We start from the raw sequence: 24,490 nt of genomic DNA, 5'->3' as shown, positions 1-24,490 counted from the left end.
CTCGGCGACCATCTTTCCCACACCGCCTGCACGCAGGGTTAGACTTGATACTCCCAGTCACATCCTGACCTGTATCCACCACCCTTCCCCATCGCCGCAGGACTTAGGGGGTGGGTTTTCTCTACAGATTTATCATTAGGGGTTTACTCCCGTAGCCATAGCACGTGCAAGTGCACCCACTGGGCATTGGGGCAGTGGATGGTGGCAGTCAGGACGTGGGCCTGTGCTGCCTACCTCTGGGGTCCACTGCAGCTCCGAGACCCCCTGCTGTCTGGCCCGAGGCTGTAAAGCACACGGTTACCATGGACTGTCAACGAGGAGGCACAGTAGAGGTCTGGGTGATGGAGAGGCTATGTACTGACAAGGAAAGACTTACGCACTCTGCTTTTCCAAAACTCAGTTGAGTTAGTCAGCGGCAGTGCCTGGGAGCGAGAAGCAAGCAAGCAGACAAGCATGCAGCTACGCTAGCTCAGGGGGGCTGCACTAGGCACATCACACCACCCCTTTGGACCAAGTCCACCAGTTCACACACACACACACACACAGTCTCAAGCATTTTATTTCACTGGGAACAGAACAGCTAATATTCCTCTGTCAGCTACCCATCACACACAAATCCCCCAGCATGTCTCGCACCTACCGTCCCAGTAGATGCTGTCGTCTGTGACGGTGATGTGGGCGTGGCCGAGAGAGATAATATGCTGCAGCTGCTCCTCAGGGCGGAGGATCACTACCCCACCCTGGCTGGAAACATCAAAGCTTTCAAAAGTGATCTTGGTTTTTGTTTTCCTATCGCTGTCTTCAAACGAGATCAGCTGCACCTCCGCGTTTGGCCAGAACTTACTCAGTAAGTTCTGCAGCTGGTAAAAAGGAGATGGAAACCAAAAAGAAAATTGTAAAGCTGGTCCGTCTATCATGCACAGTTGGCACAGGCTGACTGCAGATGCCCAGGTGACCAGGTGACTAACAGAGGCCTGTCCCAAGTGAAGAAGTGAGAGGAGGATAGTCTCGCTCGTACAAACCACAGCAGGGGTGCACAAGGGCCCGTCCATTTCAGGAATTTCAGCAAACTTTAGCCTGATCAAATCTTAATCTGAGATTTGTAAAAACACCAGCAGTGATTATCAAAAGTGACTGTTTTAAATTTTGTTGAAGGTGATAAAAGTTCGACTAAAATAATGCTGTGAAAACATGTACTACAAAACGCTACAAACAGAATGGTGTGATAAGCGGCAATGACTGCTAGGACCCGGGAACAGGACCCACCTTGCTTTTAATAATGCCCTCCAGCAGGACTCGAGCTTCTGCCCTCGGATCCTCCAGCGATGGCGGCATTGTCCATGGCACAACAAGGAACATTTCATGGCTGGGGAGGTGAACCTGCAGTCCTACAGTTGGGGGGTTAGGGGCACAAACACTGATGTAAAAATGTGTCTGAATGAAAGCTTTCTACAACTAGCCCATGTTACCAGCCTTCAGGACACAGACCTATCGTGGGCCTGACCAGAGTCCGTGGTTATGAATAAATGTCAAATTTTTGCACCCGTGTATGCAACCACATACGCAAGCCTTTAATAAGATAATTCAACTTCAAAACAAAGAGGCGGTCTGTCAGTACCAGCCTGCTTTAACACTGACTGAGGAGGTCTGTCAGTACCAGCCTGCTTTAACACTGACCGAGTCAGTACCAGCCTGCATTAACACTGAACGAGTCAGAACCAGCCTGCTTTAACACTGACCGAGTCAGTACCAGTCTGCTTTATCACTGACCAAGGAGGTCTGTCAGTACCAGCCTGCTTTAACACTGACCGAGTCAGTACCAGCCTGCTTTAACACTGACCGAGGCGATCTGTTGTTTGGTCTGCAGAGTCAACAACTCTGGGTAGCAGGATGTCTCCAGGGGCATCGTTGGGGGCACTGCCAGGGACTTCCTCTGGGATGAAGTAGAGCACAGCTGGAACTCCACGCTCGCCACCCTTGCACTCTGGCACCACCTCCAGGTCATACGGGGAGCCAGGCCTCAGGCCCGGCAGAGGCAGGGGGGGGCCTGCCAGCCTCCCCTTCTGGACGCTCGGGCCGCCCCTCTCAGAGAGGCGGTACAAGAAGGCCACGCCCACCCCAGACCTGCCGCTCCACAGGGCTATCGAGTCCTTCTGCCTAAATCGGAGATCCAACACTTCACCAGGGCCTGTGGGCAGAGCAAACCAGCAAACATTCATCAGGGCCTCCCCAACACTTCACCAGAGCTCCTTCCTAAATGACTTTGGGCTTATCCTGGCCTAACGCAAGCTTGGAGTTGGTTGCTAAAGGGTGCAGAACGGTGTGGGGTGGAATTTGACGGTGCCTCACCGAAGACAAAGGGCATGTGGAAAGACCAAAATATTTTTCCAACCTGCAGTTTACCAACAACAAAATTTGGAGAAATGGAGAAAAAATGCACGTTCAACAAAATGTTCAGTTTTCATCTAGAACAGTTCATGAGCAATAAACATTTTACATTATTTATTTAAACATACATTGCGCCAAATTCCAAAAATATTTGAGACAAGCATTAATGAGTTTGAAATAGACAATTCTTCTGTTCTTCTGTGAGACTGACAATTTGACATCTCTCTCCAATAAGAGTCAACAAGTGTTTGATCAATAGATAATTAAGGCCACCACAGAAGTGCATTCACCCACAAGTGTAGGTTTTCCACCCATTCAACCTACTGATGTGGTGTGGCTATCTGTCACACCACTATCTGTCATTTGCACCTCTGAACTGGTAAAGCAGAGGAAGTTAGCTGGACCATAATTATCACCTGTCAAATCACTGGATTCAGATGCCCATCAGATCTCTATTATCACCTGTCGAATCACTGGATTCCGATGTTCATCAGACCCCTATTATCACCTGTCAAATCACTGGATTCAGATGATCATCCTTTTCATAAAGTTGACTGTTTGTAGCCCATTTTTTAACAGACCTCTCCCCCAAACAATCAGTCCCCTCCTCCACACAGCCAGGCCTCTCCCCCACACAGTCAATCCCCTCTGCAAAACAGCCAGGCCCCTCCCAACACAGCCAGGCCTCTCCCCCAAACAGCCAGGCCCCTCCCCAATACAGAGAGTCCCCACCCCCCAACGCTATTGGCCCACCTGTTTTTGTCTGGATGGTGCTAACGCTCATGACTGTGCTGTCCCCACACAGGGCCTCCACCCTGCAGCTGTACTGGTGGCAGGGAAGCAGGCCTGTCACTGTGTGCCAGGTGAGGAGCGTGGAGCTCTGGAGCTCCCCCTGGTGGTACACCTTAAAGCTGGAGATGGAGGAGATGTTCTGCACAGACCAGCTCACCATATAGTTGTGGGAGCCAAAGGAGGAGTGGTGTAGGTTTATGATTTCAGAGTTTGCTAGGGGACACAAAAAATAAACAAAACTCTTTCATCAGGCACAGCTTTCAAACAGTAATATCCAAGACAATGTTAGCATTCCCCTGTTAGATGTGTTGGAAGTGATGAAGTCGATTCACTGTTCAAAATTAGAGGAGAGATTGACACACAAACTCTTAATTCAGCACATTCCATCAGGTGCCAGGTCATGCGCCAGGGACACACTTCAAAATCACGTGATTTCCTTTGGCAGGAGCTTGGTAATCCTGCACTGACAGCAACATCTAGTGAAAAATCCAAGAAACCTACAAGTACATTAAGTTGACAGGAAAACCATACAGGTTTTTTCCACTAGCCTCTACCCTGGGGTTAGATAAAAGTATGCATCAATGTAGGACTGCACCATACATCTAACTGCAGTTTTTAAAGCGTATTAAGACTAACTGCGGGATTGTAGTGTATAGGCGTCTTTTTCTTTAATCTGTTCGCTCCGGCATTATTTACTCAGTAAGTGCTGAATGTGCTGTGGTATCTGCAGCTTCCCATGCCGGGTTACCCAGTCTATGGACCGGACATTTAAGCATTCTATAGGCAGATGTGACAGCCTTGCCGTGTGGAGATAGGCTTGCTTCCTTGCTTAGCAATGTGTGTGAGTAAGCCAAACCTATGCTGATTTGGAATCAGGAGATGAATCATCAAAATGTGTGTATTTAAAATATGTTGCAAACCACCACTCCAATCCCGCACAGTTCAGTTAAGCTGTGCCATTGTTCTGAATGATGGACTTGTGTGTTATCTTTCTTTCTTTTCCACGGGAGCGACACGGAGAGATTTTACTTTAGTGAACGGGGATCACTGGTATTGTATGATCTTCTTTGGTTTAATTTTGTTTAATAAAACGTGATACTGTTGTCATAATTTATCAGTTGTAGCATAGATCATTTAAGCTAGCCAGCTACAGGTTTAATAGGAAATTAAAACTGGCCAATAATGTAGCTGCACCACACCCACTGATAGTATATTCAGTATAACCCGCTGTGTTGGCAGGTGTGTTATGCACTTTACACTGTGCACTGCTCGTCTCTGGTCCCGAAAATACCAACAGTCACAAGCCGCACCCACTACACCATGTCACACCATAATTGCAAAGTAAAACTTCACCACAACTACAGGAAAAGCTCAATGCAACAAGAGAGGCACCAGTTTTTCCAGTGAAACAGTGGCTATGATCTGCTGGCCTAAAATGTTGTGTATCTGCCCTTGCTGCACCCTATTAGCAAGAAAAGACTCCAGTGGGCCAAGCACCATCAATACTGGACCAAGAAAGTTTGGTAAAAGGCATATATATACAGTGGGGTCCAAAAGTCTGAGACCACTAGTCAAGATATTTCTATTTTGCATTTGTTTTGAATGTAATACTAATTCTCTCATTACAAATGATAATATCAGCTTAACAATTTGAGTGAAAAGTTGAATTTTTGAAAAATGTACATGAACTTCAGAATATCTTCGTATTTGGTATGTCCCCCTTTTGCTTTAATGACAGCATGCACTCGAGCTAGCATGGACTCCACACGTTTGTGAATAACCTGATGACCCATGTTTATCCCAGCATTGACAATGTTCCAAAGAGCTTCTTGTGATGTCACAGAATGCGTGGCTTTCTCAGTCTTCAAGTGCCCCCATAAATGTTCAATGGGGTTGAGGTCAGGTGTCTGTGGAGGAAAGTCCATGACAGTCAGGACTCCTTGGACTTCTTTGGTCTTCAAGTAGTTCTTGCAAAGCTTTGAGGTGTGTTTGGGGTCATTATCCTGCTGCAGTATGAATCCTTCTCCACAAAGATGCAAACCAGAGGGTATAGCATGTCTCTGAGGAATGGAGTGGTACTTCTCCTTGGTCAGGGTGTAGTCAATTCGGTGCAAGTGTCCAACTCCAGAGTAGGCAAAACACCCCCAGACTTGAATATTCCCATCACCATGTTTCACTGTGAGTTTGATACACTGCGGTATCATTCTCTCTCCTGTTCGTCTCCTTACATACACCCTTCTGTTACTGCCATAAATCTCAAACTTGGATTCATCAGTAAATAGGACTTTTTTTCCAGTCATCCACTGTGAAATGCTGGTATTTCTTAGCCCACCCCATGCATTTGGCCCTGTTTCCCCTCCTGAGAAGTGGTTTAGAAACTGCTACTCGTCCTCTGAGACCACAAGACAGCCTTCTTTTGACAGTACTTTTGCTGATTGGAGTCTTGCGTTCTTTATTTAGCAAATTTTGTATCTGTGATGAAGTTGCTTTTCTATCTCTCAGGGAACTAAGCTTGATGTATTGATCTTCTGATGGTGTGGTCATTTTTGGTCTTCCTGATCATTTTTTGGATACAACTGATCCAGTTTCTGCAAAGCGTTTTAGAGTTCCATGCATTGCCCTCTTAGAAACCTTTAGTCTAGCCATGATTTGACGCTGAGAAAGCCCCTCTTTGCTTAGAATAACAATTTGACTTCTGACACTTTCATGTTTCCCACTATCACAATGCTACTTAGTAAGCAATGATTTGCTGGAAACTTGAGGCACAGCCATATTTATAACAGGTGAACACTGGCTGCAAGTTGAGTTACTTGAACGAGCCTCTGATGAGTAGATCAAATCCACCTGTCATCTGAACGCATGCTTCAATGGAAGGGATACAACTCAAGGAAATCTGACCTTTTGTACAATGTATTTGTATAAATAGTAGTATAATAGTACAAGTATAAATTTGCTTAAATTTGATTGCTGACCTAGAAATAGTGCATAATCTTAAATATTTCTTCTTCATTTTACATGTAATAACTTCTTGTGTTTTTAAATGTTTCTGAATCCTCAAACTTTCTGATTATTTCCAGGTTTATGTGAAAATATTATAGATTCTCAATGTGGTCTCAGACTTTTGGACCCCACTGTATATATATATATATATATATATATATATATATATATATATATATACACATATACATACATATACACACACACACACACACACACATATATACACACAGTATATACAGCATATTTACTTGGCTCTGCAAATCTAAGCCTAACTTGCTCCTCCTTTGCCATATTTCTTACAACTTAAAAATGTTACTCCTCTGCCTCCAAAAAGATTTGATAAAGAAATTATAGGAGGTCTAACTGTAATTAAAGCCGAAGGAGGTTATTTTGAGAAACGTTGTGTTTTAAAGGTTGTTTTAAGTAAAACTCATTGTTGTGTTATTGTAGGTAGAAATTGAAAATGTCTGTACTTTGGTTCGTTATTCAATAAATGTCCATAAATTAACTGAATTCCGCCCTACCTAAAGTTTTTTCTAAAAATTATTATTTTTTAAACCCGCAGATGGCCTAATACTTTTGGTCTGAACTGTATTGTACACCACACAACCAATACATGGCCAAAAGTATGTGGACACCTGACATTCAACATCTTATCCAAAATAATTGATGTTAATATGGAGTTGGCCCACGCTTTGTTGCTATAACAACTTCCACTCTTCTGGGAAGGCCCTATTCAAGATACCAGAGCACTGCTGCAGGGATTTGCACTGATTGGGCCATTAGGTCTGGCTCACAGTTGGCTTTCCAATCCCAAAGGTGTTGGATGGACTTGCAGTCAGGTTTCTGTGCAGGCCAGTCAAGTTCATCCACACCATTCTCAAACCGTTGGGAAAGCATAGAATCATCCAGAATGTGATTGTATGCTGTAGCATTAAGATTTGCCGTCACTGGGCCTAGCCCAAACCATGAAGAACAGTCCCAGAACAAGGGGTGTCCAGATACTTTTGGTCATATGCAGTGGGTGCCAGACACAGGCGCGATGTAGCTATACCAGAGTTTCCATCGCTGAGGACCATCCTGCTGAGGCGGGACTGGCCCGTAGACTGGCCCACAGACTGGCCCACAGACTGGCACACCACCTGAAGCCCCAGCTGCACCCTGCTACAGGGAGGCAAGTTGCCCACGGTGAACACCGGGCTGCCCAGCGTGTGTCTGAAGCTCCTCTCCTCCAGGACGTGGCCAGAGCCGTCCACGTGGAAGACCGTGAGCAGGAAGGCGGTGAGGCCCGAGGCGGGGTCGCTCGGGGGGCAGTCCCATCCCACGGTCACGCTGTTGCTGTCCCAAGCGGTCACCCTGAAGTTCCTGGGCACGTCAGGATCTGGGCATTCACACAGGGAACTTAACACGGCACTCTGAGCACGCACCAGCACAGCCAAGCTTTACAATGTGATCATTCACACAAACAGGCTAACCCATGAGCCTATGCATATTCGGCTACAGTAATTGCACAATGTTAATGAACCTGCTGGTGCTCATATGGCAATAGGGCAGTTCACAGAAGTGTGCTACTTATCAGACCTCCAAAAGAAGGGAGTCAGCAAATTAGATAGATACAGTGCTCAGTAGCAAAATACCCTACTGGATCAGCATTATGTGAACCTTAGGTTCTCCATAATACAAAACTTGATCACATTGTATCGTTACAGTAGAAACCCGATAACATGGGAAACAAGTTGGTGTCTTTGGTGGTGGGGTGCTGACTGAAGATCTTGATACAAATGGGTCAGTGGCCAGCCAGATACCAAGGTTAACCCGGTGTGATAAGCTTACAGAGATAGCACAAGCAGGATCATTGATCTGTACTGTTTGGTCCTGATTGTGTCTTTATTTCATGACTTGGTGTTTTGCTTTGATCTTTTTGTATATATGGGGAAAGGTGCAATGGTTCAGGGAGACCCGTCTAAACTCGTCTCCTGCGCATATGCAAATGTGTATAGCCATTTCACCACTCACATTTTGCACCATTGTATATCGTTAATATTACTGGACACACTGAACAATAAACTGCATTCATTTTAACCTGCTCATTCTTTGTTGACTCTTACCACTGTACACCTAGCAGTTTAAGGTCCTAACATACACATAGAACTGAGGATATCAGCACCTCGTAGTTACTGGCCTACACACTAGTGTTGTAACAGTTCATACACAATTGTATTTATGCAGGCTACACAAGCCAGAGACATGTCTGCCTCTACCAAGTTTTAGACAGCGATCAGTATAGAGACACACTACTGGTGGAAAGCAGTTTCCTCTGGCCATGCATTACTGTTAGCACCAGAGGAAAGGTGAAAACACTATTTTGGAGTCAGATAATCAAGATAACATGAAATTAATCCCATTCCAGCAAGACTACACACGTTCCTTCACCACTCAGATACTTCCACTGTTTGGTTTGCGGACGGGTTTCTTACAGTTGGTGACCTCCACATGCCGTATGGAGTATCTGAGGGGTTTCTTACATGAATCTACTCACATACACCTGCTGGTGCACACACGAATCTACTGGTGCTCATATGATACTGTGTCATATGATCCAAGGTTTCTTACAAATCTATGCTGTCATATGAATCTACTGGTGCTCTATATACTGTGTGCAATCTGAATCTGTGTTCACATATGATTAAGGTTCTTATGAATCTCTGGTGCTCTAATCTAAGGTTTTACAAATCTACTGGTGCTCATATGAATCTACTGTGCAAATGTACAGTACTTGGAAGTGGCTATGGATAACAGTGCTGCCCATAATGTAGAAAGCACAAGATACTAATAACAATGGCTATTTAGCAGGGAGAATTAAGTGAACAAAATGTCATGTGGTGGATAGAAGCATGAAAATTGGTATGAAAAATACATTTTAAAGACAAGCTGAAAACAGGAACATTCTTGTTACCCATAACATTTGTGTGTGTATTGGAGTGAAATGTATGTATATAGATGGTAATTCAACAAACTTTGTGGTCAGACTGTGAAACTTAACAATAGTCAGGGTTTTGAACACAGTCTAACGTCATACACATTAGTGTCACTTAGGATGTAGGGGAGAGTCGGTATAAACGTAAGGCATAAATATAACACGGTAATTATATTTTTGTTCACTGCTGCTACAGTCGTCATTTGAGGATTGTATACGCGCAATTCAATCCTATACCGAATGATTCATGGAAAAGAAACAGCATTTATCACATGCATTTATTATAAGCACACACCAGATTAGTCTGTATAGTAGGCTTTTGCTATTGGGTATTGTGTTAGTTTTTAATGCTAAATTAATTGTTTTACATTGGCAAATTGCTCGTAGTTGTGTCTCTCCTGTCAGCATCTAGTTCCTCGTTTACGAAATAGGGGAATGGACAATTATTGAAATGACTGAATTATTCAAATAAACAATTGTTTAACATTTTCATGTGGGGAAAAATTATTTATTTCGAGGCATCTTTGAGAGAGACCAGCAAAAACGTGCTCAGACGAGAAACACCAGCTACAAGCAAGCGAGGGGAACGTGAAACCTGACACCATGATAGGCTGAATAAAAATAGGTATTAATTATTCAACGGTTTTTACTGACAGAGGTCAAAGTGTGCAATGATTTTAAAATGCAGGTTTTGGTGACGGTCAGGTGCGAATGTCTCGCCCTCTCCTCTGACGTGCGTTTCAGCTGCTGTTTGTAGCCCTTTGTAATTTCATTGGAGCAAATTTCATCCCGCTGTCTGTGGTTGTTGCTGTTTCAATGCCATTAAAATCCTTTTTGCTCAAATATACTGGCAAACTTATTTTCAATTTATCCTCGGTAGCACTGTATCCTACAGTGTGAATATAGTTTATTCCACTGATAATGTTTGGTGTTTGAGGGTTCAGTTGCTAAATAGCCTGCCAGAGGAGAGACCGACACATTCGCACATCCACATTCCGTATCAGCACCTGACTATTGTCAGGCAGTGGGGGTGTGAAGACAAGCCAAACTCCAGTAAACAGTCCTAAAAAAGTTTTAGTCGTTCAGTCAGACTTGGGCTGCATTCACACCAGATCAGGCAATGCGGCACCTTCCCGCAGGGTTGTGCGGAGGTGTGGGCGTGTCACTACATGGCCCATGTGCGTGATGTCATGTTGTGAACTTTAACCCCCCCCTCCATTTCCTGTCTGCTAACTCAAACAAATGGAAACAAACCGAAGGAAGCTTCTTGCTATCGTTATTTTGCAGCGTAGATTGCAAGCCAGACGTCGAAGCTGGGTACACAAAATAAACCAAGCGAGGACACAACTGGGAGAGTATCATCGTTTGGTCCTTGAACTCCATAGTGCTAGGTACAATAAACTAGCATGCAAGAACTGCTAAATAGCGAATCTTTTTTTATACAGCTTAATTCCGAAGTTCAGAATTAATATTTAGCTAGTAACTATTGTTTCGGTACTTGTCCCATTACTCGGCACTGTCAAATCATGATGACGATCATAAAATCAAATCTTAGGAAATGAATTCCGTCAGTAATTCATCTGACAGTTGCTCAGTAAACAGCGGAATGCTACATGGTAATTTAAACAACTTGCGTGATTGGCCACCGCAGCGTGACGTCGGGTTGCGTTACGGCAAAAGTTGATTCTGGTTCTACTTCTTCCCCCAGGCCGCTACATTTTTTTTTTCGGCACCCCATGCGGTCCCCACCCCGCAGCCTAAGTGCACTACCCCGATTCAAATGAATGGGAGGACTGCCGTTTTTCCTCCATTGCCTGATCTAGTGTGAATGCAGCCTTAGCATATATTATTGAGTTTGTTTGTTTAACATCCATACGTTCACCCAACTCAAAAAATGAGAAATGTTTTTATTAGTAAGCTAGCTGGCATGTATTAACTATCATAAACAAGTATTAACTATCAAGTCTAATTTTTCCACCGTAATTAAGACATGCGTGACAGAACGTTGCTGACTGTAGCATACTATTCCAATAGCTCGGGAGAACCTCCTTGTGGTATAACTTTGACATTTCCATCACAAATGAGCAGTTTTGGCTGCATCTTTTTACTAACTGGTTGAGCCCCCATAAGGTGATACCTATAATTTGGTGCGTCAGAAATGTTTTTTGTTAGCCTAACCGTGTTTGTGATATAGCCTTGCTGTGGTCAGAGCCTATGAGCTAGATTTCTGTAACAAAGTGTGATATGCAGATACAGGTGCGCATTCCTTCAGTCACAGCGATATTTCTGAAATAATCGGGTCATGGGGCCCCCTAAACTGGCTCCGCACCCCCTGTCCTAATACTCAAGCTCTGCCACTGGGCAGTGGTCAAATACAGCAATGCGTTTTCACGTGTGCAATTATTTCAAAGGGTAATGAATCTCTTATTGCCTATATTACAAAAACACTATACTTCAGAAATACAAATGTTGGAACTGATCCAGCTGTGCACTTTATTTCAAGAAAATAGTTTTGCAACATAGCCTATTGTTTCATAATATGCATGAAGGTTGTTGTGGGAAGTAACGGAAGTAATAAAAACACAGTCTTTTAAATGTTAAACGACCACATATTCACGTAAAAACCCATAGAAACATTTTGTATGTTCCATATGCTCAAAGATTTGCAAGAAGGATCTTAAATAAATTTAATTTGGATATCTCCGTTCACCCTGCTGGTTCCTTTTGTTTCGTAAATGAGCAATTTGAGGCGTAAATCGGGCAGTCTGTCAAAAAAATTGATGAAGACTGTTACATTAGGCCATCTATCGCTTGCAGAGATATGGATAATGAGGTATGTAGTGTAGTGCTCATTATCTAGGCTTCACCAAGATCATGTCTGCAGTGTGGTAAGCATTTTAGTATTACAAATTGGTGTATTTTTTAAATTTTTTTAAATTACAGTGAAAAGGTCTTTTCGATTCCCAGTTCTCAACCTGCTGCCAGTGTTCGATGATGCATATCCCTAGGGTGGTCAAACCTGTTTAGACAATTTTTCAGAAAACAGTGTTTGACAGTTTATTTTTAATCCATAATGGCATAAATGATGCACTCTTACTGGTGAACGCAGTGACCACAGTGAGGCACAGGACAAGGGGGGGGGGGGGGGGGGGGGGGCAGACGCACTCTTACCGGTGAGCGCGGTGAGGCACAGGACCGCGGGGCCGAGCGCCATCTCCACACACGCCACGTAGCTCCGGCAGCCGTCCAGGCCAGCGAATCGGTAGTGCCCCCTGCGCGTGGTCTCGTTGCACAGGACCGCCAGGCCGTCCAGGTCCGGCCGGTACAGCGCCACTCTGTGCAGGGGGTCGGGGGGGACACGGGGGCTCCCTCGCCAGGAGACCAATAGCGTGGAGGCACCCCGAGACTCCGCCCTCAGTGGAAAGCGGTGGGTGTGGCCTGGGGAGAGCAGGGTGTGCTTGAGAAACTGGCATTGTAACCCAGGAGGTCATTTATGCCAAGCTGCACTGCTGATGGAGCCTTCAAAGACACCTGTTTCCATAGACGATCTACTGTTAATGAAGAACAGTAAGCCAACATCTAATCTATTAAGCCATAAAAAGATAATGTTAGTAGAAAGCTAGAATTCTGGAAACCTGAAATGAGGCAATGTTCATTTTTCAGGCGTCATACACTGCTAACAAACTATTCATCAAATATACAAAAGCATTCTGATATTGGGATGGCAGGTATGCCATCCCGCCAAGTTACGCCTTGGCGGGGGCATGCCCCATACCTATACAGCACCGAGAGTTTGGCACTTTTCAGGGTTCCCCACAGAAATAACCACAACAGCCACAGACACTCAGCCCTTAAAAACATTAAATTCTGTACATTCTGACCCCATTTCAACAGACAGAATTCATAAACAACTTCACATGTCCACACAATAAAGCCCCAAACTAAGGGGATTTTGCATTTTCTCCTTCTTCTTCTTCTTCTTCTTCTCTTTCTTCTTCTTCTTCTTCTTCTTCTCATTCTTATTTTTCCTGCCGCCTATCCCACTAACAACATGTCTCCCCATTGGACATTTCACTGACACCAGCCAAATCTGCCAAATCTGCACCAACACGACCCAATCAAAAACGCGCATACACACGCAAAATACCCATGCATTTTTATGCTGAAACATTTCCAGTTTAAACAGCCAGTCCGCCTGTGGCCTAGTGGGTAAGGTTACAGTCTTGGGAACACGGGGTCTGAGGTTCAAGCCCAGCTTGGAACACGTTTCTTTAACCTGCTTCAACCCTCACTAATAATTGTCTACTAGCCTGTTTATCAATTATTGCTTTTGCACCATATTTACCCGCCGTTCACCGTTCAGTGATTGACCGGCTACAATATTGCTAAGCCATATGGATTCAACGGGAGCTCTTCTGTGCTTACTGGCCTGTGTTCTTTAAAACCACCGGCAGGTTTGCTAATGATATTTCACGCATTGCATAGCTATGGCATGGTGCTGCACTAACGAAGTCACAAACTGGTAAAACTCCGGTTTGAGGATTGAACCCCGACTCGCCCTCAGGCAGATAATTTCCTCTTTTACACTAACGTTTTCTTACGCCTACATTTGCTTTACCAAAACTCACTCACGACCACCCATATGCATTTCATCACGGCAAATGTATTCCTTTTATTAACAAGTTACACCAGTTCACCACTGTGCCATTTCTACTAACTATATTTCTTCACTTGGCTACCGTACAAAACTTTCATATCAGCAAACGCCACGTTTCTATTTCTACATTCATGTTACCTCGCTCTGTTCTTTATCTAGCCACATACGCTACAAACAATTACTACTTATGTACATTCTGCAACTCCGCAGTTTGAACAGCTAATCCGTCCGTGGCCTAGTGGGTAAGGTTACAGGCTTGGGAACACTGGGTCGTATGTTCAAGCCCAGCTTGGAACACGTTTCTTTAACTTGCTTCCACCCTCACTAATAATTGTCTACTACTTCTTAATTATTGCTTTTGCACAATATCTACCCGCGTTCACCGTTCAGTTATTAACCGGCTACAATATTGCTAAGATTTATTGCTTTTGCACAATATCTACCCGCCGTTCACCGTTCAGTTATTAACCGGCTACAATATTGCTAAGATATATGCATTATGACTTACCGCCTGTACGTTCAGTTATTGACCGGCTACAATATTGCTGAGCCATATGGATTCAACGGAAGCTCTTCTGTGCTTACTGGCTTGTGTTCTTTAAAACCACCGGCAGGTTCGCTCATGATATTTCACGCATTGCATAGCTATGGCATTAGCTAACGAAGTCACAGACTGGTAAACCTCACTCACGGCCACCCATATGCATTTCATGACGCAAATGTATTCCTTTTATTTAAAAGTTACACCGGTTCACCACTGTGCCATTTCTACTAACTATATTTCTTCACTTGGCTACCGTACAAAACCTTAATATCAGCAAACGCCACGTTTCTACATTCATGTTACCTCGCCCTGTTCTCTATCTAGCCACATAGGCTACACACAATTACTACGTATGTACGTTCTGCAACTCCGCATTAAAACATTACATTTAAAATCATGTTTCACTCATAAGTATAACTACTAGCCCTGAACATGAGAAAAACACATTCGTGCAATAGATTACATTACAGGCAAATAATGTGTGCAATGTTATTTAACCCTCCACTTCAACAACTAACGTTCAATACCGACTGTTATATACCATTTGATAAGGAATATAAGCTCGCTCATGGTCACTCCATTTCCTTCGCACTATACTCCGTGATCATGTCAACCTTCACATACATGCCCATTCTGCTAAAAACATATTGTTTCAACTACGGAATTTCGTAATTTCATTTTAATTTCTCTCACACTGTTGTTATTCTCTCATATGCAAAGCCTGCTGGGACATATGCGTCTGCTCCTATTCTCCACTATCATGTTTTCCGGTTCTAGTTTAGCAAAACGGCGAAGAGGATTCCTACCTGCAGATAAGCCTATCAAAATGCCTTATAAACCTTACAAACACTAAAAGTGCATATCCACGAAATAACAGACAATGGAGCAGGACAGAAGGATAAACCTTACAAACACTAAAAGTGCATCTCCACGAAATAACAGACAACGGAGCAGGACAGAAGGCTACACAAGTTGCGACCTAGGGAGTTATAATTCTACGGGCGTGTTGATTATTTTGTCAGTCAAGGCTCGTTGGATGGACGTCAAATCCGTGAGTACATACCATATTCCATCTGCGTTTCTCCTGCGTTTACGCTTACGCCACTGCATCCTTTCTCATAGCCACTGTTTTACATATATAGCAAACCGAAACTGCTGAACGGTACACGCTCATCAGACTGTACAGATTCACACAACGATAGCCATAATCCACAACCGTTTTTTGCAGGGTCGCATTTCTCACTCTCATAATAAAACGCTTTGCAAAAAGAACTGATATCTCATAAAAAAACACGTTTTCAACGTACAAAAATGCCAAGTTACTAAAAAGTATTGATATCAAAATGACGCCAAGTTACGATACTACAAACAATATAGGCTATCTTGCCTCACCGAAATGACATAAGATGTATCTCAAAGCAATGCTACCCAATATTTCCTCAGTTCTTTCAAGTCACTTGGCCCTGTGTTTTCTAATCTTACCATTTCACAATGTCATGTAAACTTTCTGTCAGATCAAAGAGACAAATATTTCGAATTGCCTCATGGAACACATTGAACATTGTACATTGAAATTAATGTATAAATTCATTAATGTACAGAACTGCTGCTGAGCAACGACAGGAAGCACATTTCTCCAGAAAACATGTTTATACTTGCTTCTGAACTGAATTTGAGTACATGTGCAAGTTATTGTATATTTGCTACGTACAATAAATACTGCATGTAAAACACATATTGTACATACACACATAGAGAAATTCTTTATCCGCATGGGGACATTTCCCTGGCAGCATCTTCACATTCACATTCACGAACACACTTGTACCAAGAAACATACTATCATTCACGCAACAGAAAGCCTGGGCAGCGAAATACATAGGCCTACATACCAATACAAATTGGACATACACACACCTATTCAATCAATCTTGACTGTGAGAGAGCCATCCACACATATATTTGGCCTGTTCATGTAGTGCATGCTTATACACAGGGCCAAGTGACTTGAAAGAACTGAGGAAATATTGGGTAGCATTGCTTTGAGATACATCTTATGTCATTTCGGTGAGGCAAGATAGCCTATATTGTTTGTAGTATCGTAACTTGGCGTCATTTTGATATCAATACTTTTTAGTAACTTGGCATTTTTGTACGTTGAAAACGTGTTTTTTATGAGATTATATTTAATATGTAGAGTGATACAGGGACACTCTGTTGTGTTGCACATAAAGTCACGGATTAAAGCCAAATTTACAGTTACTTCAACTTTACACAGAAAAACTGCCCACACCAACAACTAATAATTATCAATATACCTATAGTAATAGGTTTCATTAGGTCATATTTAAACATGACCTAATGGAACCTATCACTCCATCTATTACACATCTAAACAGCAACCTGAATCTAAGCTATTAAGTTAAATGTTGAATTAACGTCGAATTCATTAGTATTTATCATAGCAATATTGGTTTTCTGATACAGTATAACACCTGTTAAACTGCATTCAAACAAAAGATATACACATTCCGATAACTGTTAAACTTGTAAATAAATAAAAAGAAAACTCTTAATTTGTATAGTGATCATTTCAATTATCCATATGGAAACAATTTAATTATCAGTATGTATGTAGTTATCCAATTAAACTGCTTTATACACTGATGTGGACCATTTAACAAACTGATTCTAAGCTTTGAAGTTATGTGCGAAAAGCCCCATGAATTTGGCATAGAAATAAATTTAATACCCTGAAATTATATTCTTAGTAAAAATAGAAATATTCTGGTAAATTACATATTCAATGGAAATAAAAGTTCTGGGGCGGGATGCATAGAGTTTGCGTGGATTTAATTATATTGTACAACCATTTGCGCAAATTGTGCATACACATTTTGTACAATTTGCTTAGAAATTAATAAAGTTTTAAATCACACATGCAGATTTTATTTATAAATCACAAATATCCCTAAACTTGTACGCTCGTGAAGGAGCTTTATGACTCTACCAAGTGAACACCCTCAATTTCCTTATATGGGGGCATCATTTCACCATTTAAATCTCTTGGAAATAGCAGTAAAACTGCTAAAATGTAATTGTAGTAAAACAGGAACATACTGGCAGAAAAGTGAATTTAAAAAAATAATTCAGAATGTTTTAAATGCTGTTGCACTGCAAACAATTTGGAATGTGTTAAAATGTTCAGATCTTTGAAAACCTTATCTGGTCAAGGGAGGCATACCAAGGGCAATGATAAAGTCCTCCTTTTGGTAGAGATAATGAGTGTCGTTTTCACAGGGAAACACTTCATTTGGCTGGAATGTCTTGAGAGCTTCCTGTTATGAAAGAGAAATTGAAGATTCCCAATTAGCCGTTCTAATGGAGAATTTATGGGTCTGATTATCCACATTGTCAACTCGCTTCTGTCAGACTGCAAAAGGGAGAACAGGCACTCGAGGAAAGTGACGACAGCACTAAACTTTTCAGTTTTACTTTTCAATAGTTTCCATGTTCATTCAAACATCTTGAGATGCGAAATTTGAAATGGCTCCAATTCAAAAGCACAAACCATGAGAGGGTCCACAGTGCTAAACATTCTGGTTTCCCCTGTGTCAAAATAAAGCCCCACATTCACCAGCTGAGATCTGGTGACTGCAAAGGCCATACCATATGATTCACATCATTTTCATACTCATCAAACCGTTCAGTGACCCCTTGAGCTCGGTGGATGGGGACACTGTCATCCTGGAAGAGACCACTCGCATCAGGATGGAAATGATTCATCATAGGATAAAGGTGATCACTCAAAATAACTTTGTATTGATTTGCAGTGATCGTTCCCTCTTAGGGGACCCAAACCATACCATGAAATTGCGCCCCACAGCATAACAGAGCCACTGGACACCCTCATTGTTGGGGTCATGCATACAGGCCTGTACTGTTCTCTTGGCATACCCCACACATGCACTCACCCACTTGTGGAGAATATAACAAGGCAGTCCATTCTCTCCATTATTATTTGCTCTTGCTATTGAGCTCCTGGCCGCGATAATAAGATCACATGACCATATACAAGGTATTAAGATTGGAGGTGAAAGTCATGTTATTTCTCTGTACGCAGATGACATTTTACTTTACTTACAAGACCCCTTACATTCAATTCCAACACTTGTTACAATACTTGACCAGTTTGGCGATCTATCTGGTTACAAAATCAACTGGTCCAAGATCGAGATCATGCCAATTTCCAAATTTAATTCTGATTCTTTAAAAGGCAAGTTCAATTTTAAATGGTCTCCAGACTATATGAAGTACTTGGGCATATACATTCCCAGTAATATAGAAGACGCTTATCAACTTAACTATCCCCCAATAATTGATAAAGTTACAAGCAATCTGAAAAGAATGAACTAACTTCCTATCTCTTTTATGGGTAGAACTAACATTATTAAAATGTCTGCTTTACTCAAATTCCTTTATTTGTTAAAAAACTTACTACAGCTCCCATATAATGCTGGTGGTCTAAACTTGCCAAACCTCAAACTCTACTTTCTCTCAGCTCAACTTACCCAGGTCAAGCAATGGTTTTCCAGCTCATTAAGTGCATGGGCAAGAGTGGAGTCCCGTGGCATTCTTCCATAAGAGTTGAAATACCTGCCCTATATTGGTTTACAGGAGGTTTAAAAAATTACCAGGAACCCTACTATCGTTAATAGTTAACAAATATGGAAGATCTCCCATAAACGTATGGGCTACAGTGAACACCTCTCCCCCTATACTCCCATATGGAGAAACCCCAATTTCTCACCCTGTTTTAATGATGACACATTAAAGCCGTGGTACGACATGGAGATAAGGGAAATAACAAATCTTTTTGATAATGGTCTATTTATCTCCTTTAATCAGTTGCAATTAATACAACCTACCTTCCACTCAGTTATTCAGGTTTTTCCAAATTTGTCACATGACACAGACAAGTCAAGGCACTATTAAGGAACCCAAACCATCCAAAATACAATGTCTCATCAATAAGGATGTAAAACGTTCTAGATGTATTTCTAAAGTATTTAATCCCTGTTAGAATGCTTGTTTACAAGCACAGATGTTATGAGATGTAAATGGGAAAAGGATTTAGAGATGGATATAAGAAAAGAGGACTGGTCTTTTTGTTTCAAAACTCAAGTGTTCTTACAATGAGACACAAACTTTCCCTTTTCAAAATTTTGCATAGAATTTATTACACACCTGAAAAACTACATAAAATGAGTACTGCAATGTCCTTTCTCTGCTGGCGTTGCAAAAAACAAAAAGGCAACTTTTATCATATGTTTGGGTCCTGTAATCTGCTGTCAACATTTTGGAATTCTGTAATTGACATTACAGCACTATGTTTAGACATTTAGATCCCAAAATCGCCTCGCTTGTGTCTTCTTGGCACAAGCAACATGGACCCTTGGAATAAGCTTCACAAAAAACATTGACCTTGCTTTGATCGCTGCAAGGAAGTGCATTACAGTCCATTGGAAATCTGATTACCCTCCTACAGTATCGCATTGGTTAAATGAAATCTCCAGCTACATTCCATTAGACAAAATTGGCTACAACATAAAATGTAAGAGTCAGGACTTTTTGTTTTGAAAATATGGGAACCGCATATAGATTTTATGGCAAGAAGGGCAGCTTTGGGGACTAATGGTTGATATGCTGGGTCACAATGTTTTTCTTGTTTTTGGCGGTATATGGCGGTGTTTGGTTTTCTAGTGCAAATTGTAATGTGATATGGCATAATTTTGCTACTGTCAAACTGTCAATCAAAACCGTTTAACACTTGTAAAAATTGTATTTATTTTTTTACCCTTTTGTCATGGTTCACAGTTAAAGTATTAAGTTGCTGAAGATGTTCACTGTTGTGAAGGCAATGCCCTGGTCAACTTTTTGGGCGACATGATGGGGTGTTGTGCCTGCCGGCGAGAGATTGAGAGAGAGGGAAGGAAAAGTATAAAGTGCATATAAATCTGTCTGGGCGAGGGATCGCTAGGCGGTCAGTGCAGGCGTGTTGGGACGTCCGCTTGCTCAGCGTTGCCGAAAAGTGTTGCCTGAAGGGTTGGCCAGTGTATCGCTACCTTTAATTGGGATGGCAGGTATGCCATCCCGCCAAGTTACGCCTTGGCGGGGGCATGCCCCATACCTATACAGCACCGAGAGTTTGGCACTTTTCAGGGTTCCCCACAGAAATAACCACAACAGCCACAGACACTCAGCCCTTAAAAACATTAAATTCTGTACATTCTGACCCCATTTCAACAGACAGAATTCATAAACAACTTCACATGTCCACACAATAAAGCCCCAAACTAAGGGGATTTTGCATTTTCTCCTTCTTCTTCTTCTTCTTCTTCTCTTTCTTCTTCTTCTTCTTCTTCTTCTTCTTCTTCTCATTCTTATTTTTCCTGCCGCCTATCCCACTAACAACATGTCTCCCCATTGGACATTTCACTGACACCAGCCAAATCTGCCAAATCTGCACCAACACGACCCAATCAAAAACGCGCATACACACGCAAAATACCCATGCATTTTTATGCTGAAACATTTCCAGTTTAAACAGCCAGTCCGCCTGTGGCCTAGTGGGTAAGGTTACAGTCTTGGGAACACGGGGTCTGAGGTTCAAGCCCAGCTTGGAACACGTTTCTTTAACCTGCTTCAACCCTCACTAATAATTGTCTACTAGCCTGTTTATCAATTATTGCTTTTGCACCATATTTACCCGCCGTTCACCGTTCAGTGATTGACCGGCTACAATATGCTAAGCCATATGGATTCAACGGGAGCTCTTCTGTGCTTACTGGCCTGTGTTCTTTAAAACCACCGGCAGGTTTGCTAATGATATTTCACGCATTGCATAGCTATGGCATGGTGCTGCACTAACGAAGTCACAAACTGGTAAAACTCCGGTTTGAGGATTGAACCCGACTCGCCCTCAGGCAGATAATTTCCTCTTTTACACTAACGTTTTCTTACGCCTACATTTGCTTTACCAAAACTCACTCACGACCACCCATATGCATTTCATCACGGCAAATGTATTCCTTTTATTAACAAGTTACACCAGTTCACCACTGTGCCATTTCTACTAACTATATTTCTTCACTTGGCTACCGTACAAAACTTTCATATCAGCAAACGCCACGTTTCTATTTCTACATTCATGTTACCTCGCTCTGTTCTTTATCTAGCCACATACGCTACAAACAATTACTACTTATGTACATTCTGCAACTCCGCAGTTTGAACAGCTAATCCGTCCGTGGCCTAGTGGGTAAGGTTACAGGCTTGGGAACACTGGGTCGTATGTTCAAGCCCAGCTTGGAACACGTTTCTTTAACTTGCTTCCACCCTCACTAATAATTGTCTACTACTTCTTAATTATTGCTTTTGCACAATATCTACCCGCCGTTCACCGTTCAGTTATTAACCGGCTACAATATTGCTAAGATTTATTGCTTTTGCACAATATCTACCCGCCGTTCACCGTTCAGTTATTAACCGGCTACAATATTGCTAAGATATATGCATTATGACTTACCGCCTGTACGTTCAGTTATTGACCGGCTACAATATTGCTGAGCCATATGGATTCAACGGAAGCTCTTCTGTGCTTACTGGCTTGTGTTCTTTAAAACCACCGGCAGGTTCGCTCATGATATTTCACGCATTGCATAGCTATGGCATTAGCTAACGAAGTCACAGACTGGTAAACCTCACTCACGGCCACCCATATGCATTTCATGACGCAAATGTATTCCTTTTATTTAAAAGTTACACCGGTTCACCACTGTGCCATTTCTACTAACTATATTTCTTCACTTGGCTACCGTACAAAACCTTCATATCAGCAAACGCACGTTTCTACATTCATGTTACCTCGCCCTGTTCTCTATCTAGCCACATAGGCTACACACAATTACTACGTATGTACGTTCTGCAACTCCGCATTAAAACATTACATTTAAAATCATGTTTCACTCATAAGTATAACTACTAGCCCTGAACATGAGAAAAACACATTCGTGCAATAGATTACATTACAGGCAAATAATGTGTGCAATGTTATTTAACCCTCCACTTCAACAACTAACGTTCAATACCGACTGTTATATACCATTTGATAAGGAATATAAGCTCGCTCATGGTCACTCCATTTCCTTCGCACTATACTCCGTGATCATGTCAACCTTCACATACATGCCCATTCTGCTAAAAACATATTGTTTCAACTACGGAATTTCGTAATTTCATTTTAATTTCTCTCACACTGTTGTTATTCTCTCATATGCAAAGCCTGCTGGGACATATGCGTCTGCTCCTATTCTCCACTATCATGTTTTCCGGTTCTAGTTTAGCAAAACGGCGAAGAGGATTCCTACCTGCAGATAAGCCTATCAAAATGCCTTATAAACCTTACAAACACTAAAAGTGCATATCCACGAAATAACAGACAATGGAGCAGGACAGAAGGATAAACCTTACAAACACTAAAAGTGCATCTCCACGAAATAACAGACAACGGAGCAGGACAGAAGGCTACACAAGTTGCGACCTAGGGAGTTATAATTCTACGGGCGTGTTGATTATTTTGTCAGTCAAGGCTCGTTGGATGGACGTCAAATCCGTGAGTACATACCATATTCCATCTGCGTTTCTCCTGCGTTTACGCTTACGCCACTGCATCCTTTCTCATAGCCACTGTTTTACATATATAGCAAACCGAAACTGCTGAACGGTACACGCTCATCAGACTGTACAGATTCACACAACGATAGCCATAATCCACAACCGTTTTTTGCAGGGTCGCATTTCTCACTCTCATAATAAAACGCTTTGCAAAAAGAACTGATATCTCATAAAAAACACGTTTTCAACGTACAAAAATGCCAAGTTACTAAAAAGTATTGATATCAAAATGACGCCAAGTTACGATACTACAAACAATATAGGCTATCTTGCCTCACCGAAATGACATAAGATGTATCTCAAAGCAATGCTACCCAATATTTCCTCAGTTCTTTCAAGTCACTTGGCCCTGTGTTTTCTAATCTTACCATTTCACAATGTCATGTAAACTTTCTGTCAGATCAAAGAGACAAATATTTCGAATTGCCTCATGGAACACATTGAACATTGTACATTGAAATTAATGTATAAATTCATTAATGTACAGAACTGCTGCTGAGCAACGACAGGAAGCACATTTCTCCAGAAAACATGTTTATACTTGCTTCTGAACTGAATTTGAGTACATGTGCAAGTTATTGTATATTTGCTACGTACAATAAATACTGCATGTAAAACACATATTGTACATACACACATAGAGAAATTCTTTATCCGCATGGGGACATTTCCCTGGCAGCATCTTCACATTCACATTCACGAACACACTTGTACCAAGAAACATACTATCATTCACGCAACAGAAAGCCTGGGCAGCGAAATACATAGGCCTACATACCAATACAAATTGGACATACACACACCTATTCAATCAATCTTGACTGTGAGAGAGCCATCCACACATATATTTGGCCTGTTCATGTAGTGCATGCTTATACACAGGGCCAAGTGACTTGAAAGAACTGAGGAAATATTGGGTAGCATTGCTTTGAGATACATCTTATGTCATTTCGGTGAGGCAAGATAGCCTATATTGTTTGTAGTATCGTAACTTGGCGTCATTTTGATATCAATACTTTTTAGTAACTTGGCATTTTTGTACGTTGAAAACGTGTTTTTTATGAGATATACTTTTACTTGTGTACCTTGCTTACTTTGAGCATCACAGCACCATGGGGTGGGGGGTGGCCAGTGGGGGGTGGGGGGTTAGGAAAACAAAGGAAACTGCACAATTGTATTGTGAATTTGTATCTATTGACCTTTGCAAGCTCAATAAAAAATATAGAAATCTAAATGACATGTAGAGAATATGGTGAAGGATGACTCATCTGCCTGTATCACAGATCACACAGGTCACAGCACAGCAACCCTACAACAATATCTGCCTCAATGTAGTTGTTGACAGACTGTTCTTGCTGACACAGTCTGATCACATCCTTGGGGGGCGACATAG

The 24,490-nt window shown here is 42.0% G+C and overlaps 2 protein-coding genes across 2 annotated transcripts in view; both read right to left on the bottom strand.

Moving 5' to 3' along the window:
* The window catches only part of LOC135245712 (uncharacterized), a 114,755-nt gene that overhangs the window by 5,571 nt on the left and 84,694 nt on the right, over nt 1-24,490 (bottom strand). The window contains exons 14-17 of the mRNA XM_064318976.1: nt 3,142-3,393; nt 1,841-2,188; nt 1,267-1,388; nt 641-860 (exon numbers count right to left, since the gene is read on the bottom strand). Of these exons, the coding sequence (XP_064175046.1) occupies nt 641-860; nt 1,267-1,388; nt 1,841-2,188; nt 3,142-3,393 (942 nt within the window). The remainder of the gene's footprint in view (nt 1-640; nt 861-1,266; nt 1,389-1,840; nt 2,189-3,141; nt 3,394-24,490) is intronic.
* Nucleotides 6,617-19,030, bottom strand: LOC135245731 (uncharacterized). Its single transcript, XM_064319032.1, has 4 exons — nt 18,933-19,030; nt 17,606-17,699; nt 12,332-12,598; nt 6,617-7,564 (listed from the first exon to the last, which is right to left on the bottom strand). The coding sequence occupies exons 1-4, from the start codon at nt 18,993-18,995 to the stop codon at nt 7,140-7,142; spliced, it is 849 nt and encodes a 282-aa protein (XP_064175102.1). The 5' UTR covers nt 18,996-19,030; the 3' UTR covers nt 6,617-7,139.

The sequence above is a fragment of the Anguilla rostrata genome, chromosome 19 (assembly GCF_018555375.3).
Source record: "Anguilla rostrata isolate EN2019 chromosome 19, ASM1855537v3, whole genome shotgun sequence".
Taxonomy (NCBI): domain Eukaryota; kingdom Metazoa; phylum Chordata; class Actinopteri; order Anguilliformes; family Anguillidae; genus Anguilla; species Anguilla rostrata.
The sequence above is the reverse complement of the archived record's forward strand: the minus strand, read 5'-3'. Positions and strand labels throughout refer to the sequence as shown.

Excerpts from the sequence above, each read along its gene's own strand:
- LOC135245731 (XM_064319032.1), bottom strand. The coding sequence starts at position 18,995 with ATGCCACGGGACTCCACTCTTGCCCATGCACTTAATGAGCTGGAAAAC. Across the intron at positions 12,599-17,605 it reads GGACTTTATCATTGCCCTTG|GCCACACCCACCGCTTTCCA; the intron begins GTATGCCTCCCT and ends TGCTCTCCCCAG. Across the intron at positions 7,565-12,331 it reads GTGCCTCACCGCGCTCACCG|ATCCTGACGTGCCCAGGAAC; the intron begins GTAAGAGTGCGT and ends GTGAATGCCCAG.